This window comes from Haliaeetus albicilla, chromosome 12 (genome assembly GCF_947461875.1).
Source record: "Haliaeetus albicilla chromosome 12, bHalAlb1.1, whole genome shotgun sequence".
NCBI lineage: Eukaryota > Metazoa > Chordata > Aves > Accipitriformes > Accipitridae > Haliaeetus > Haliaeetus albicilla.
Genome location: NC_091494.1, coordinates 21,698,083 through 21,712,308, shown reverse-complemented (window position 1 = coordinate 21,712,308; position 14,226 = coordinate 21,698,083). Strand labels below are relative to the sequence as shown.

Here is a 14,226-nt window from a genome sequence, read left to right as displayed (position 1 = left end):
TCAGGGGTTACTCTTTCCCACTCACACACTGTGAAAAATGAACATTTTCAAAATATTGTAATGCAAACAGAGCACAAAGCGTTCTGCTGTCATATATGAACATGGAGGGGGTGGCTTATCAGTGGAGAAGAGAGCAGGGCTCTGCTAGCCATCTTCCCATGACTTGCTCCATGGCACTGGGCTCACTGCTTTGCTGGGCAGCAGCAGCCAGGATGCTCTTGGTGGCCACCCGAGATGCTGGCAAAGACACTGCTCCCTGTACCAGGCTTGGTTTCTCTCTCCGAGCCATGGAGATTGCCTGAAGCTGGGACATGATACTTGGCTGAAGGTCTCAGCTGGTTTTGTGAATCCTAAAATGCTACTGTGGCTCCAAAACCATCAGCCTTTTGGCCCTTTGTGTCCTACACTGCAACTTGTGGACATCTTCGCTACAATCTCCCTTTGTACAGTCAAAGACAATGTGTGCTGTGAATATGACACCATGGGGTGAATCCATGTCCAGCCATACTGCTCAGCTCAGCCCACCGGTGGGTACCAGCCAGGAAAACCAGCTGCTCAAAACACCCATAGTTTAGCCAAGCATGGTATTTTCCAAGGTCTGCCATAGGTCATTACCAACACAGGCAAGCCAATATCGCTGTATTGTTTCACTTCCCCCACCTGGGAAGAGGAAAACATTAAGAAATGGAGGGCACTAATTAAGAGGCACACGTTAAAAAAAAGTCAGCCCATTTTATTATACCTTGCTGACCTGGAGTTTCACATCTCTTGGCTTCAAAAGGCAAAGGCCAACCTCGATTAAAATTGCACAGATAGGCATTGATTTTGAAAAGCTTTCTAGTGCTACACCATGTTTAGATTGAATTGCCTTATTTAATCTAGTTGTTATCAGTTTGATTGTATAGCCAGCTCCACAAAGTACCAACCTGCTTCCTAATCCTATTATTTACAAAACACTCTTCTTTTGACTTCTGTTGGGATGTTTTCCAGTGATAAGTCGCATCTATGTGTGCTAATGCCATATTACTGGCTTATGCCATCCTTTTTCACTTTTGCTTTGAGATTTTCAGGCTGAATTTCCACTATCTAAGATATTATATAGGTCAAAACAGTCTGTGCTCAGATGTAAAGTGACACTGATTCATATATCAGAGGATAAAAAAGAAAAATTGTCTTATGGTTCAGGTGCAAATTTTCTACGATGAATAATTTCTGACAAATAAGGTACGCGAAGACTTTTCTGTTCACCCACTATGAATGGGCTGTTTAGGGTTTTTGCTTCCTTTTTCATCGTTTCCCACTTATTAAATGATTCTCTTAATTGTTGCTAGGTACGGTTCGGTCTTGCTTCAAGCAATTTGGATACATGAAATCAAAGCTGCTTTGACTGAGCAAGTAGGTCACACAGCCTCTTTGGGCGAGTGGATCTCTAAGAGCAGGCTTTATGCATCCATATTCTCAGGCTTACACATTAAAAAATGTGTTTTCCATGGATACTTTACAATGCCAACCTCACAAGTCCTGCTTCCCCCCCAGCATCTGCAGCAGACAATACGCATGGGAAGCAGGCACGAGAAGCATGAACTAGCTAGAAATTTCAGCCGTACCCAACCACCCATTTAGCCACATCTGTGGAGCTCATTCCTGGTGGAACAAAACCTGTGCCTCTTCCTGACCTTGAGCAATCCAAGTCCTCCTCTTCTCTGTCCTCCACATAAAAGAGAGATAATAATTCCTTGGGGGATTGTTAAGCAGAATTTATCCATCTGAATTCCTCAGAAAGAGAGTTCAGAGTGCCACAATTTTTATCTGAGGCGTTCAAATGATTAATACCTACTAGCTAAGTTTTCACAACTTGCTTTTGTGTTAGGTGCATTTTATGATCCTTGTTTTACAGCTGGGACACTTGGGGTGAAGTGGCTTGGCCTGAAACACCAGAAAATGACAGTCCCACAAGCCAGGACAGGAGCAGGCACTATGGGCTTACAGCAGACCTGTCCTCTGGAAAATGTTGCTCTTTACTTGCTGAGTGCGAGTACGGCTCTTGCTGGGTGAGAGGGTAGGGCACGTCACCCAGAGGACCACAGGAATCAGTCTGAAAAGGTCTCCCTGGCCTGAAAAGCACATGCAGCCATTGGTCTCCTGAAATGGCTGCAGGCTGTACCCATAAGGCAGTCTGTATCTCTTAAAAAAAGAAAAAAAATCACCACCTACATTTGCTTTGCTTTTCATGGATTGCTCTGATGTTGTCCTCAAGACCAGAATGGCTGTTTTCTATCTGAAGAGCACATGAGCGTGATGCCAGGCCTGGACAGGGACCACCCTCTCAAAATCACCGCCCTCCCAACCCACGGGCTCTCGCCGAGGCAGCTGGGTGGGGAGGGCACGCGGAGCGGGATGCTCACAGCCCCTCTGCAGGATGCTGCTTCGTGGCCAGACGGACCCAGTCACTGTAACTAACAGTTCTGGGGAAAGGCATACACTGCCCAGCCACTGGAAATGAAATACAAACACAGAGATCGCCCCCCTCCTCCCGAGCTTGATAGACTTGCTCCTGCTGACGCTCACAGTGATATATAATCCCGTGTGCATTCACGGGCATAAGCCAGACCTTGCAACATCAGGGACTAGCTGGCATGCCACCTCACTAGAGATGGGCTTGGATGCACCGACTGCCCTATTAAGTGAGTGAATTCATTCTGCTGACTAAGAGCAGTGCAGTCATTAAGCTAAGCCATGCGCTCCCTGAGTCCTCAAAGATGGAGCGGGATTCGCTCGGGCCAGTGCTGTGAAATGTGGATCAGGATACAGGTTTCAATCCTCCCTCCTCTTCCCTGAAATTCAGGGTTTGTGTTGAGACCAGCAGAGCAGCAAACGTGACTCCAGGGCTTTTAGGGGAATACTGCCACATTTCCAAGTTGTCTATGAAAGAGAAATAATTGGCTTCTGAGGGCCAACCTGTCCAGCCTGCCTTGCAGGGTGGGGAAGCAAAGGTGTCCCAGGAGCCCAAAGTGAGCAGGAACCGAGCCCAGAGGCTAGAAACCAGGATTCCTCAGGGACCATATCCTAGCTTTCCATCTGCACATCACGGTCTCACTGAAAAGATGGAAAAAGGCCACATTCATTGGCAAGTCCCCGTGTAGGCTTCTCACTGGACACTCCAGTGGTTTCTGCAAGGTTTAGGTTGAAGCCCACCCATATCCATAAAATGCTCTGCTATCACAGGAGAGACTAATTTAGAGGAAAGGCTTCACTGCTGGTTAGCACCACATGGAAAACAACCTGCAACCAATTAGAACCAAAAGCCAAAGCCAGGTGAGAAGCGATGGGATAAGAGGTGCATTTTTGAACCTTGAAATAACGTACTGAAACAAACATCATGCACTCTTCCTAACACTGGTCTTCCCCCATCCAGAAATGCAGCTTTCGTGGGCTCGTTTCTCATCTCGCCTTCTTGCATCACATTTCATAACACACCGGGAGGAGCCAGGACATCTGACACTTGCAGATCATTCCCTGTGACGTTTCACCAGTCACTTTTGGGGCTTTCATCCCGGCGTGTGGAGGAGATTGCAATTACGAGAAGTGGTGGCCACTGGGCAGCCCTACGTACCCGCGTTCTCCTGGCGAGCAAGGTTCCCTCCGTAGGGATTAATTTGGAAGACATTTCTAAAGCATTTGTCTGCTAGGATGAAAGATCCTGCAATACATCTTGATTAGACATTTGAAATTGCACTTCGATGTGTTTAAAATCTCACTTGTTCATATTGTCACAGCTTGGCAGCCTGAGTGTCAAAAACTTCCTAAATATCAGGTGCTATTTTTACTGCTCCAAGTTTCATTCTTTCTATTGAGTCATACGACCACATTTGGGAGAGTGTGCCCACACCATGGCTTTCAGGAAAATCACCTTGCCCCGCTGGGGTCCTGATGCGGCTCTGGTATACGAGCCGCAGGGGCAGCACTTGTGCAGCCAGGCTGGCGGCACAGCATCTTCCAGCAAGGCAAGGAGACTTGGTGTAAAAGCGCCAGCCGACAGCCTCGCTGTTGCTCACAGCCCTTGCTATTACCCACCACGCGAAAAAAAGATCTGTCAGTGTCATTCAAACCAGCCTTGCTAATTTGGTCACCTCCTCCCATGCCCCAATCCCACCTCTGTCACGTCACCCATCCTGCAGGCTCCTTCCCGGGGACCACAACAAGATGGGAAGGTCGAAGGCGCTCAGCATCCCTACCTGTCAGGTGGTAACCGTGGCTCCACATCAGCTCCCACGTAAATGAGAGCAGGGTTTGGCCCTGAGATTTCTGCCTGGCTGCAAATCACTCTGTATAATCATTGCAAGCGTACGCTGAGGATGCAGGAATCAAGACACATGAGTTTGCAAAACAGAGACACCTATTGCTTAATAGGGAATAAGCCAATTAGGCTGAAACGCTTATGTGACAAAACTGGTGAAGAATCAGCAGGAACGGTGCAGCTCCAATGACTAAAGGACACGAGGCAATGGGAGGGACACCCGTGGCAGCCTGCCACCAGGATGCTGCTTGGGGATCACTCTGCACTGGGGTAACTGGAGCCTGTCCCTGTCCCTGCCTTGAGCTACCTGCCCTGAAGCACCTGTAAGAGGCAAGAGGATGCTTGAAGCAGCCTGATGGTTACTGCTGCCTGTGAGGGAGCCATGGTCCAGGACTTTCAGGCTCTGCCCCCAAGCCAGCATGCACTTTCCCTGAGCCAGAAAGGTCTCTCGTACCTGTAGAGTGTCAGCTCTCACATCCACATGCATTCACCACAACGTCAGCATGACCTGACTCGATCACCCCGTGATGCTCTTGTTTTATCACTGCTCTAAAGACAAAATACTCATGTGCTCGCAGGGCTCAAATGTCACATACTTCACCTCTCCCCATCACGTGTACTAGCAGGACCTTATTCCTTCCTTCTCTCAGGTCTGCCACTAGAAGTTTATTCCTGGCATCGGTTCAGTTTCTTTGGCTGTGTTAATGAAACAGCTAACAATGAAAAATACGTTAAGGCAGGCAAAAAGGATCCAGTGAGGGGCTTGGGACTGGTGGAGGGCTGTGTGTTTGTGTGTTTAGCTTTCCCCTTCTGGAAGGGAGAAGGAAAAATCCCCAAGAGCCCAGCGAAGACCTAGAAAGGAGCTGAGACAGAAGCCTCATTGCTTAAAAAACATGTCTATGCTATACATTTTTCCTGAGATAATTTTTTCAGCCAACAGAGCAGAGCTATCAGGGAGTGCAAACAGCAGAGCATCAGTCTTGCAGCAGATCCTGTCACCCTGAGCATTTGCATCCCAAAAGACAGAAATCCCAGTGGCTTCTGCAGCTTCTTGGATGCCAAATACCTTGGGAAATGAGAATGGTGCAATATGAAAAGATAGCGTGTCTGAGAGGCTGTGGGTCCTTGGGCTCATCCTCCCACACCCATCTCTTGCCTACTTTCCCCACTGCTCTGCACAGCCCCTTGGAATACTCAAGGTCTCGTGTGGTTTCTTCTTTCACTGTTGACGTGGATGCTGAGGACCTCTCCCAGGCAGTGATATCCTCCTGAGGTGGTTCTTCTGTACGAGCATCCTCACAATAACATCTGGTGCCTACACAAAGAGGGCTGGGAGTGCCTGGATGAGAGCTACACCCCGCAACCAGCAACTGCCTGAGGTATTTGCCCACCATTATAGGCACTCACCACCAACAGAGCCATCCCAGAACCTTTGCAGGAACTTAGACCCCAGATGACAATGTCCAGGTGCCAAATATTGAAAAGCCAATAGCGGTTTCAGAACTCGGCCTCCTCCCTCCTCCCCTGGTTCATAAAGCTACACCATGGAAATCCAGGCAGCAGTAAGAAGAAGTTTAATTACCAGCTGAGCAGCTGCTGGTTGACAGTCGAGTGTGCTTCTGGGTGTCTGAAAAGGCACTGGAGATGCCTTATGACGATGCTTAACCTTCACAGGGGAAACATGTCCCCTGTTGTAGCCGCTGGCTGAGAGCTGAATTATATTTCTGAAGATGCCGGTAAAGCCTGGGCTGGGAGGTGATGGGTCACGGTGGAAGAACCATCCTTCGATTCGGAGCTGCCAGATACACGGGCAATACCTGGAGCCCACTGCAATGCTGTTTGACTGAGAGAGGCCTTGAGAGAGCACTTCAAAACTGTGTCGTGACTGTGACATTATGTGCTTCTAAAAGCAGCCCTGCCCATGGAGGGCACTGGATGGGGAGGGACAGCGTGCTCAATATGCAGACGGTCAGCCTGGGGGTTTTTTTGTGTGTGTTTGTTTGTGATATTCCCAGTGGATTTCTGCATGCAATAACGAGGACTTTATTTGCAGTAGCAATAAGAAAGAGTCCAGCACTTAAATTTGGAAAGAGTTGACCCGGTGCATAAGCATCCAGGTTGATGAATCAAACACCGTGCAAACAAGGAACCTCAGAAGGGTCAATCACAGGGCCAGCAGAGTTAGTGGGTTCAGGGCGATGAAGCTGCTGACTGCCTGGCAAAGGGGAGCATCCCCAAAGCTGACAGCATTTCTGCCTTGTAGTGTCACCCCCAAGAGGGATGATCTCCCCTGGGCTGGTGCAAGGACTCCTAACGGGGTTACCTGACGGCAGGACACAGCTTTTGTGCTGTGGCATCACTTGCTGCTTCAGGAGAACCATTTTGGTCCCACCACCCACACACTGAGCACCTTTACCATGTGCTGCCCTCCCTGCTCGTCTTCCTTCCTGCTCCCAGCCTTTCCTCTCACCCCGCACCATCGCCGCTACCCTAGCAGGTTTTGGCAGTGCCATGCTCGTCTCCCTGGATTGGCCCCTTTTGCTTCCCAGCCGGAGCCAGTGCTGCTGCTGTTGATGAGGATGCATCTCCCAAGGCCACCACCACCACTAATGCTGCTGCTCAGCCAAGACAAGGAGTTGTTTAGATTTACGGTGGGAACACAAAGAAAAAGGAGCTGTAAAGATGCCTTTTTTTTTTTCTTTCTCTTTTTGCTTCTTTTTTCTATTGCATTGCAAGGGGCAGAGCTGCTGACACCAGCCTGCTCTGCCAGGGTGTTTGCTGAAGGACACCTGAAACTCTGCTCCTACAGTGAGTTTACTGTGCCAGGGAACTCCCTTGTTTCCAGAAGCAACTGGGGATGGAAACCAGAGAAATGGCAAAATAATTACTGTCTAATGTTGTAGTTCAGGCTTATTTCTTGCTGCTGAGGATGACCCAGGCCCAGGGAAAACAAATGATGGAGGCAATTAAAAGAAGTCTGTCTTCGGAACAACTGCTTTTTATAGCAACAGTGCCTGTAGATGTATTTAAGTAGTGCTGGTCTCAGGGATGAAAAACCAAAATACCTGTAGCCTGAAAGCCCAAGGAAAGATAAGGGAGCTCCCGTTATATGCTTTCCTTGAGGATTAAAAGCACATCTGACATGCAAGTAGGCACCGATGAACAGATGTCCAAGCAGAATAACCATGGTTGCTGCAGAGAATACAAGAGAAAAGTGACCCCTTCATCCACGTCCGGGAGAGGCCAGGAGGGCTCACAGCTGCAGCAGGATCTGCTGTGTCACTGCTGGCTGTGGTCCCAGGGCTTCGCTCTCTGCCCACGAGTACGGCAGTAGCACGGAGGAGCGGGCACTGTACTGCTGGCGGCTGAATCACTTAACCTCGCCGTTAACTGCTCAACAAGCCTTCGCTAAATGAACCAACATTTGCAACTCCTTGTTCTCTGCGGAGAGAAAAAGGTTTCCTTTGCCTTCCAGACTGGAATTGTGCATTTGCAGGGTTAGAGGTGGGAAACAAAAAGCCCACCCGGACGAAAGGGAAACTTGAAGCCCTTGTGGGAACTGCTTTGCTCTCTTCATTGCTCTGGTTCCTGGGGGTGGGACTGACCATGGGTCCAGCAACTCTGCACCCAAGAAGCGCTGACTGGCGACACGCGTCCTCCTACCACAGCTACTGCCTTCCTCACTGGCAAGCTCGGAAATTCCTTCCTTGGGGGTCTTGCAAGCTCCTGACAATCAGGACTGGGCCAAAGAGTAACTTTTCACCAACTCTGCTGGAAAGGCCTTAGAGGGACTGGTTACATTCATGGTGCTGGGTTTTCTTTTTGTTCCACTGGATTGCTCAGGGGTCTGCTAGTGCTTTTGATCCTGCTGCTGCCAGCCCTTCTGCCGGACACCGATTCCCTGCAGGTACCACTGCTCCCACCACTCCCTCAGAGCTCAGCTTAAGGAAACAAGCTACGGAGATTCATCTCATTCGGCTTGCTGTAGGCAGGAGCACAGGGGTTTTGGATATGTCTTTGTGGTAGCTACCCCTGCCCCTGCAGGGCAGCAGGAGATGAAGGAGTGCTTTACAGAAAAGAACGGGAGCTCTGCAGCTAACCTGAAATTGGCTGCTTGAGCTCAAGTTATCATCAGAAGAGTTGCAATCAAAGCCTACACCGAGTATTTTCTTACTCAGATCACTCCAACATTGCTTTTATTTTCCAGCCCGATGTGTCATGGGGCTTTTGTTAGAGCCCTGCCATACCCAATGAGTACAAAGGTCTCTCCATTGGCTCCATTTACATGAATAGTTACAGGGTATCTGCGGGCTTCTGTCCTGCAGAGAGGTATTACTCCTCCAGACCGACCCGATAATTGTTGCCTTGTGTCCACCCGCTGTGTGTGTGCACAAAAGTGTATGTCGCTAGAATATAGCACTTTCTTCAACAAAACTTTCTGGTGGAGAGCAAGTCTTAGACTAACTCTGGGTCAGGTGCAGTAAATCACAGCCTGAAAGACCTAAGCAGGACATTTATACTCCATGGACCAACCTTGACAAGAAGTGTTACGACTACAGCACGCTACAGACCACTCAGAGCAAGCACATCAGCCACCGTAAAGGACACAAAATCTCTTTGTGGCATTCCTGAGCCTTTGAAAGGCAAGCATTAGAAAAGGGCACATGAGGAAAAAGTGGCAATTTACTGACAAGCTTCCAGGCAGGCCAGCAATATTAGATACTCCAATTCATCACTTAAAAAGAGCAGAATATAATTCCTCTTGTAATCAGGATGGAAAGGCATATGGTCTGGACCAGCAGAGAAAAGGCTGACTCATATTAAGACCAACCCATTACCAAGTGTCAAGTGCTCCCTAAGATGGCTCACACACTAATTTGAGAAGTCACCTGGTGGCAGCAGGTCACCAGCTCCCTCTACAGACAATCAGGACACAGCCGGACCCCTGCAGAATTGCTACAGCAGATGCATAATAACAAAGAGTCCCTTTAAACTGCCAGCAAGGAGCAGAATTTTCCTCCTTGTCACCGGCAATAATTATTCCACCCGATGCCGAGTCCTTTGTCTTCCTCCATGGCAAGAGGTCTGGCCCGCTCCCCTATCCTGGGGTGGATGAAGAAATGGCTGCGATTGCATTAGCGTTCCCCAAGTGAATGTGTCTTTTGTTTCCTTCCAGGGAAACAAAGAGCCAGAGCGATGTAGGCGCCACTGGGCTGCAGGAAAAGTTCAGCAGCCCGGAACCAGGTGGTTGTTCGGGAACAAAGTGCCAAGACCGTTCGCAATGGCAATACTTCACCGCGGCAGCACACGCCGGCGAGTGCGAGGAGCGAGCCAAGGCGAGTGGGACGAGCGCGTCTGCCTGCCCGCTGACATCCCGCAGCACCGCCGAGCATGCAATTCGAGCGATGCGTCTATGGGTGATATGTATATATAATGACAGGGATGTAGCAGGATGAAAACCCGTGCACGGGGCTGGCTGCAGGGTGGGAGGAACAGGCTAATGAGAGTGACACGGTGTTGGGAGCAAGAAACTGCTGAATTTTCATCCTTGCCCTGACACCTCTTTGTTTCAGTATCTCCCGGCTGCAGGAGGTGGTATAAGAATATCTGAGGGGCAAGGTGGGACTGCTTAAGGAGCACACATCTTTCTCAGAAGCCTCTGGCAGGCAGAGGAGCTCCAGCCACCCTTGGCTCCTACCTTCATCTGCGATGCTGGCAACTTATTGTCCAGGGAAATAGCATGATTTTTTTTGTTGTTGTTCTTTCCCCAGTAATATTATATTCTTACTTTGTACCTAATGAACATTTTGTTCGTTCTTTCTGCAATTTCTCAGTATTTGTAGGTGAGAGAAATATATTCCCCCCTGCTCCCACCCGTATGAGGCATATTCTAAAGACAATCCAAATCACAGGTGGGGGGCAGGGTATGTGTAAAAGTGGGCAAGCTGTTCGCTCCTCACAATAATTAGAGAGTGTTTTGATGCCAAGGAAAAAGAAGAAAAGAGTTGCACCTGCCTGCATTTCCCAGCCCCCCTCAGTGCCCTGAACCTGCCAGGGGACACCTGGCCAGCTCCTCACTTTCCTTAATGCTTGGGCTGCGCTGACCAAAGTGAAGGTGGTCTACGGGGGTGTGGAGGAGGATACTGAGCCACACGATCCATCAGCCAAATATTCCTGACCTGGAGGAGAGCTGCACAAATATCCGGTATCTCCCAAACCTCTCACAGAGAGGAGCTGTTCCCTCCTGGAACACAGAGAGCTCCTGGAAAACTTTGGAAGGGTGTCTTTCTCTACACTGTTGTGCACTTTGCTGTCATGCAGTCCCCTTTACCTACAGGGCCTGTTGCAAAAGATGCTGCTATCATGCGGCCCTCAAAGTTGAAAACCGTTTATCGTCCCCTGATCTGTTGCAGGTCAGGCACTCAGCTTTTCCACATCTCCCCAGCAATATACTTCAGTCAGGTCAGAGCGCTGTGTTGACCATTCCTGGTACCACAGCAGCACAGGGATGATGTGTTTTTTGTGCCAGGCTCCTGTGCTAAGAGCTTACTGTGTAAGATGAACAGTGCTTGGCCCCTTGCTGTCTTTGGGATGAAGCAGCTCATCAAACCCGAACCACTTCGGAGATGCAATGGGGAACAGAAGTGGGTGGGAGAGGGCAAAGCAAGAGAAAAGGTCAGTTTGCCCTAGTTCATGATTACTTCTTAATATAGCAGGGTCTCACCTTTGCTCTGTGCATCCCTGTAAGAGAAGCACAGCTTATATGGGAACTTATCTATGAATGGTCTGGGATTAATGCATATCAGAGGGCACCAGGCGGCAGGACCCCTCCTTCACTCCCCGGGGCGTAGGGTGCTCCTCTCCTTTGCTAGTTACCTCGTGCACTACAATGTCTGAAATGCTGTATGAAACAAGCTGCTGGCCGTTTCTACAGAACTCATCTGACCCTGTTGCCGCCTCTGCCGCTGCACTGCTTGGCAGTACTTCCTTGGAGGAACTACAGCAACAAACTCGGATGCCAGGGCTTGGAGATAAGCAGCCAGCAAACATCCAATTTCCATACAATGTACAGAAAAGAGAGGAGAAAAAACCCACAACACTGGGAATCCCTAATGAACCAGGGTGAAAACCAGGACAAGTAAGTAACAAAACAGAATAGATTTTCAATAAGGGCACAGCAAGTTCTAGCGGACAGATCTAGCAGATAGACGAGGCGAGAGAAGAAAGAACAGAAGCCGGAAAAGAAGATGGGAGGAAAGCAAGAGGATCAGAGCAGTCTGTCCGAGGGGGAGGATGCTTCAGAAGCTTTTAATTTCCTTTATTATTATATAGATAGTACCAGCTCATCGCAGAGCAACAATTCATCTAGCCTGGTAACCTCCAGTCCGGTGCTGGATGTTTCTGGACAAGGCTACTGACCTTTAAAGCACTTCTTTGCCTGTGGCACCCAATCCAATGTAACAATGAAACAATGACAAACATCACCGCCTTTCATTTATAATTTCAGCCAGGTGTTTGTTTTGATGCAACACAGTGGACAATGCCACCCGGTCCCAAATAGAAAGATCTTGTGCCATTTGGGCACTACGAGTGCACCCCACATTACCAGAATTATTTGTTTTCCCTCACTGCTGTAGCGAGTTCCTCAAGTTAATGCAAACCCTCCTCTCCGCATTTGTTCCTCTCATCCCCTAAGTTTCCAAGCAGCCCTCAGAGATGGGGTTTATGGGGTGGGTAGGGTGTTGCTCCCCTGCCCAGACTTTGGGGCCGCTTTAGCCCCTGCCATACCAGGCACCTGCAGGTAAGCACCCACCCTCGTAGGTGACCGGGAAAGGGTGATCGCGAAGCCCCTGATGCCGCCCGTGGGGACAGACGAGTGGGTTGAAGTCTCCCACCCTGCTCCATCACCCCCACCAGCTGGTCCCTGCTCCGCCTCTCCCACCCCGCAGACTGGTCCTCGGTCCAGCACCCTGCAGGCCGGTCCCTTATCCGTCACCCCTCTCTGCCACGCCCATCCGGACCAGCACCCCTGCCCAAGCCCCCTGGGCTGCAACTTGCCCCACCGTCCCTGGCCAGCAGACTGCCTGCACCGGCATCCCGCTGAGGGACCTGCCCCGCCAGTCCAGCGGCACCTGAGCACTGCCCGCGCCCAAACCCTCTGCTCCAACACCTCTCACCCAGACTGGTACCCGCTCCAGCATCCCTACCCAGACCTGTACCTGGCAGAGCATCCCTGCCCGGACCGGCACTTCCACGTCTCTAACGGGACCGGTACCCGCCGCAGCATCCCTGCCCGGACCGGTACCCCAGCGTCTCTAACGGGAGCGGTACTAGCTCCCGCACCCTTGCCCGGCCCGGCGTGGCTCCCCCCCGGCCCCGTGCCCCGTCGCGCCCCGTCCTGCCGGGCGGCGGGGCGGTCCCGCCCGGGGCTGCCGCCGGCTCCGCGGCGCTGCGCGGGAGCGGAGCGAGCTCCCTTCCCACTTCAGCACGGCAAGAAACCGGGAGAGCCGGAGACAAAGAAACTGTCCGGGCGCTCCCCCCCTCCACCGCCGCCGCCGCCGCCTCCTCCTCCTCCTCCTCCTCTTCCCCCGCCGCCCCCAGCACCCCTATCCTCCGCGCCCCTCCGCGCCCCTCCGCCCCGGGGAAGGGGGTATTTACCCGCTTTCCTCCTCGATCTCGGAGATATCTGCGAAGATGAGGAAACCGACGAGCAGCGTGAGCAACGCCAGCGTCCAGCCCCGGCACGGCAGCGGCATGGCTCCCGGGCTGGGCCGGGCCGGGCCGGGCCGGGCCGGGCCGCTCCGCGCCGCGCCGCTCCGCGGGGTGCGGAGCGCGGCGCGCCGCGTCCCGGCTCGGCGCCGCCGCCGCCGCCGCCCGGCGGGGCCGCTCCGCCCCTCGGCGCCCGCGGAGCGCCCGTCCCGCCCCGCCCGGCGCGGGGAGGGGAGAGGAGGGGGCGCACGGGGCGGGCCCTGCCCCCCGCCGCCCCCCGCCGTCAAAGTTTGCGGTGGGCGCCCGCGGCGTCCCGGCAGCGGCTGCCCCGCGTCCCGGGGGGAGCGCGCAGCCCCACCCCCACCCCCACCCGACCCGCCGCCCGCCGAGGTGCCCCCTGCGAGCGGGCTTTGCTTTTCGCTGTCGCTGCCCCTGCGCGGCCGCGGCACGTCCCCGACCTTGCGCGCACCGGCGCGGTGTGGCGGGGTCAGTCCTGGCGGGGGGGGAGGAGTACGCGCAGGCGGGTGGTTCCTCCCCGAAAGGACAAAAACTGTAATAAAATAAGACAAAGCTAACTACTGTTTGCGATGGCGACTGTGCCTTTCCCTCTCTCGCAAGGTGCGTGCAATAAAGCAGATCTTCTGGGATGGAAAACACTCGGTAAAACAAGATGCTGAATAACTGATCACACTTATCTCTGTTACTATTAATTCCTATTTTAGTATCAATAAGCCTTTTGCATTACTATAAATACTGTCATAACCATACCGGTCCCGCCACGACTCTTTGAATCTTGCTTGGAACGGGCAGAATTTATTTAAGCGGAGACTGCACAAGGGGCTCTGCTTCTGGGGCACTTGGATGGGTCTCTGCCACACGCGCAGCTCCTGCCAGCAACCTCCTGCAGGCTACAGGCGTACCCTTAGGTTTTGTCACGGACGGAAAAGGCCGCCGTTTCCATCCAGAAAAGGAGATGAAAGTGTATGAAAGTTAGGAAGAAGGAAAAAGGGACTGGCTGGACCAAAGAACAGCCCAGAAAAGACCAAGAAGTCCTTTCCCTGTATCCCTGTTATCTCTTAGTCCGGCGCCAGCCCTGGAGAGGCGAGGCTGGCTGTCCCGGGGGGTGAGGCAAGGCCAGCCTGGCAGAGCATCACCAAATCCAAGCATAATTCTTTTGGACCAGAAAGTTGCTGAAAATCAGAATATCTGGTGATATATGC

General features: G+C 51.8%; 1 protein-coding gene across 1 annotated transcript in view; it reads right to left on the bottom strand.

The window, feature by feature from the left end:
* Positions 1-13,179, bottom strand: part of ST8SIA2 (ST8 alpha-N-acetyl-neuraminide alpha-2,8-sialyltransferase 2) — a 33,899-nt gene extending 20,720 nt beyond the window's left edge. Inside the window, exon 1 of the mRNA XM_069798483.1 lies at positions 12,956-13,179. Within this exon, the coding sequence (XP_069654584.1) occupies positions 12,956-13,053 (98 nt within the window). The 5' untranslated portion in view covers positions 13,054-13,179. The remainder of the gene's footprint in view (positions 1-12,955) is intronic.
* Positions 13,180-14,226: the final 1,047 nt, after the last annotated feature.